Source organism: Glossina fuscipes, unplaced genomic scaffold, assembly GCF_014805625.2.
Source record: "Glossina fuscipes isolate IAEA_lab_2018 unplaced genomic scaffold, Yale_Gfus_2 107335, whole genome shotgun sequence".
Taxonomy (NCBI): Eukaryota; Metazoa; Arthropoda; class Insecta; order Diptera; family Glossinidae; genus Glossina; species Glossina fuscipes.
The window spans coordinates 1-3,494 of record NW_024005650.1 but is presented as its reverse complement, the minus strand read 5'-3'; the positions used below and the strand labels follow the sequence as shown (position 1 = coordinate 3,494).

The 3,494-nt window shown below is 34.2% G+C and overlaps 1 protein-coding gene across 1 annotated transcript; it reads right to left on the bottom strand.

Annotated features, from left to right (window-relative positions):
• Nucleotides 1-2,591: 2,591 nt before the first annotated feature.
• LOC119644292 (GATA zinc finger domain-containing protein 1-like) lies at nt 2,592-3,490 on the bottom strand (the record flags this gene model as incomplete). The annotated part of the gene is made up of 3 exons (XM_038043834.1): nt 2,592-2,990; nt 3,060-3,246; nt 3,299-3,490. Coding segments are annotated over 3 exons (570 nt in total), but the record flags the coding sequence as incomplete, so codon positions are not given.
• Nucleotides 3,491-3,494: the final 4 nt, after the last annotated feature.

Genomic DNA, 3,494 nt, shown 5'->3' with positions numbered 1-3,494 from the left:
ATTAAGGCTCACACGGTTGTGTTGGTTTGTCTGAATAATACTTTTTGAAGTTTGAATTTCTCGAATCTAAAGAAGTGAAGCGAATTTAGATTATTTCAGCTTTATCAAAACTTTGCATTTAAAATTAAGTAAAATCCCCTTCATTCTTTTCATAATACCAAATAACCATAGCATTTCTTCAGCCAATCTTTCAGTTCACTCCATAAATTTTTTTCGATATGTAGCTTAAACATTGTTTCTTTCTTTTGTTTGAAGATTATTAGTCTAATAAAATGTTCGACAACTTCTTGTTGGAATTGTTTATTAACGCGATCTTTCGAAATGACATGTGAGGAGTGCTGCGTAACTACGTTGAAATATTTGGCTTCTACTTTGATTTTTCAGCTGAGGAAATCAGTTTACCAGTTTAAGTTTTTCGACTGATTTGATATCACATATGTCTTAGCATTCAGCGTGGGTCGATGACACCAGTTTTTTGGGATCACGTAAGCACAAAAGTAGTTAAACTCTCTTTTACTTGCCAAATTACGCTAATGCCAAAGAGCTCATTTAAGCATTGGTTTTCCATAAATTTCTTGTAGTTATGCCCCACGCCTGGTTTAAATAATTTTCTTCATGTAGCTAAACAGATAATTAGGTTTAACGACTTATATAGTTATGTAGATCAGGTACGCGTTTACTTTCTAGAAGACATTCAAAATGAGCGGTTTATAGTATATCAATACAGTGTACACAATTAAATATAGTTTCCGTTAGCATGATTGTAAACGGCTAAAATATAAACGATAGAAATAAGAAAGATAATAATTTAATATAACAGAAAATAAAGTTTTTAATAAAGAGAAAATTAATTCTGGCTTTGGTCTCGAAAAGAAATTTTATGTGAAGAAAGCGCATAGTATTCGCCATCGATTATAGTTTACAATTGGTAGCCTTGTGCTAACATGTTGAACGATATATATGTTGCAATCTAAGTTTGAAGGTAGAAAGACAGCATTCTTTGCAAATGCATTTCTTCCCAAATTTATAATGCTAACTAGATAATACTGCCAAGTTGAATGATCATGCCAAACTGAATACATACCACAGCATTTCCAAAATGCTACCTCTCGAACAACAAACCACAATCTGAAATAGCAAAATCATATTGCATTCCAACAGACAGCGAACATGCATTTTTTTGATAACGATATCGGAACTATCGATTATCAACACGTAATGAAAAAAAGACAAATTTATAAAGAATATATATATGAGAAAAATATACAAAGAATAACAACTATGGGACTATTAACATTAAAAATATAGAAGATGAAGAATATATGCAAAATATAAATATAAGGAAAATACATACCGAGGTCGTTCACTGAGAGATTTGGAGTCATTCGAAACATCCCATGCACATATAGTGTCGATGATATAATCAAAAACGTCATATCCGATATTCCGATTTAGTCCGCTGTCCGTTTTCAAAGAAGAAATCCCAACAACAAAGATGAGTGGATTCCCACAACCAGCATCAAAATTGGCTTCAAAGGGAGAACCCTTCCTAAGTCAATCAAATTTAATTATTGCCATTACTGCGAGGAAATCCGCTGGGGTTCTTTCCCAAGTTTCAACATGATATCCTTTTTGCAATATAATATTCAATGTATCCGACGTAGCCTATCTTTTCTAGATTTTTACTTAAACTCAAACAAGACTGATTTTTGTATCTTAAGTGAAGTTTTTCTGAAAGATGAAAATTGTTTCGAAGTTAAAGTTTCGAATTATGCCTCAGCCACCAAATGCCGAAATGATGGCTATGGTGGTGTTAGTATATTAGTTAAAAAAGGTGTCATTTTCAGACGTATTCCCTATAACTCTGCTATAGGCAGCTTATTTACAAAAGCGGCACAATACATCTAAAGAAATTTATTCAAACATTCTCAATTGTATGGAATTTGTATTTTCTCAGATGGTTTGAATTTGTTGCTTTTTTACAAAGACCTGTTGAATTATTGAGAACGAATATGGGGTTTTATATATTTATAGAATTATGTGGGTTTTATATATTAATCCATCCGCGCCTGCATTTAGTGGTAACTGGCAGAGTCAGCCTGGGAAAAGACGGTAACATTTTGAGAGTTTGAGGAAAAAAGGACTGTAAAATGCTTTTCTTTTTTTTTAAATTATATAAAAAATCATTTCAACAATAAAATTTTATTTTTAACATCAGTTGTTTCGTTTTTGATCCAGCTATCAGTTTAACGTTAAAACAATGAACCTAAGAAACCAAGAAAATGGTTTGGTGCCTCGTTTGATTTTACACTTTCAATTTTTCCAACATTTCCCGATAGTCGTTCCCGATTTTTAGGTAAATCGGGATCTTTTAAAATATCTTGAGATAATTTGTGCAAGTTTACACGAAAAAATTGATGGTCAAATATAGGCACTATTAAATTATATTTGTCTATACTCTTGTTAATTTGTTTTACTTCCTCCTCGTAATTGTTTAAAATCGTCTCCCAGCTTTCACTTGCGTGCCCGTTAGAGGATATTCACCGAAATATATTCTTTCCTGTTTGAATTTTCTTTTTAATTCGTTTAAAGCTTGTCTTACGTCTCGTTGCAACGTAATCCGTTCCGGTGTAAAGCCATTGTCCAGTAAAATTTTATTCAGCTTATGGGTAGTGAAATCCAAGTAGGGATTTTGCGTTTGTGCATTCGACAAAGGTTTTCCAGCACCACTAAGATTATTAAAATCCCCTTTAGTCATTGTTTGTAGCATTTATGCATTTAGTTTATTAAAGTATTTTTTTAATAAATTTCCGTCGATTTATTTCTATGCACTTCAGGCAGTGTTGTCCATATATAGCCGCCTGGCTTTGAGTCAAATTCCATATCATCGGGAAGAGGAAAGGGTGTAGTGCGATCCAAGTAGTAATTACTAGGCGCATGCATCACAAATTCTAAGCAGGATAATTTGCGTGACAATTCCTCGTCGGGGCCTAAAACAGAAATATATGCAAGCAATCTATTAGCTTTTGCCTGTAGCAGATAATTCTGAAAGTGTCTACCAATTAAATAAGTCGCAGCGTCGAAGCCATCCCTGGGATCGGGACTTTCTTGCGTAGGTATTAACCAGGTTAAGAATGCCGACTTTTCAGAATAGCTGTCTACGAGCAGTCCGCGTATTTGGGCATAATATACATTATTTTCGCTATCCACTAAAGATACAATATCCCCTACTTGCAGATAGGACCCCTACAAAAATGAACGTCAATATATGAACGCAAAATAATTTATGTATGTTTACTTTATGGAATACGCTTTCCACAGAATGTGTTGTAGCTTGAGCCAAAGGCGTCTTGAAAGGAGTCCGCTTAAATAAACTACGTCTGTTACGCCCCTTACACGAGATCTTCGTACTGGCGCCACTTGATCCTGTTTTTTCCCCGCTGCCGTTCGTATTGGCACTGCTTAATTTAGCTTTAAATCTCGTGGCTCTGGTG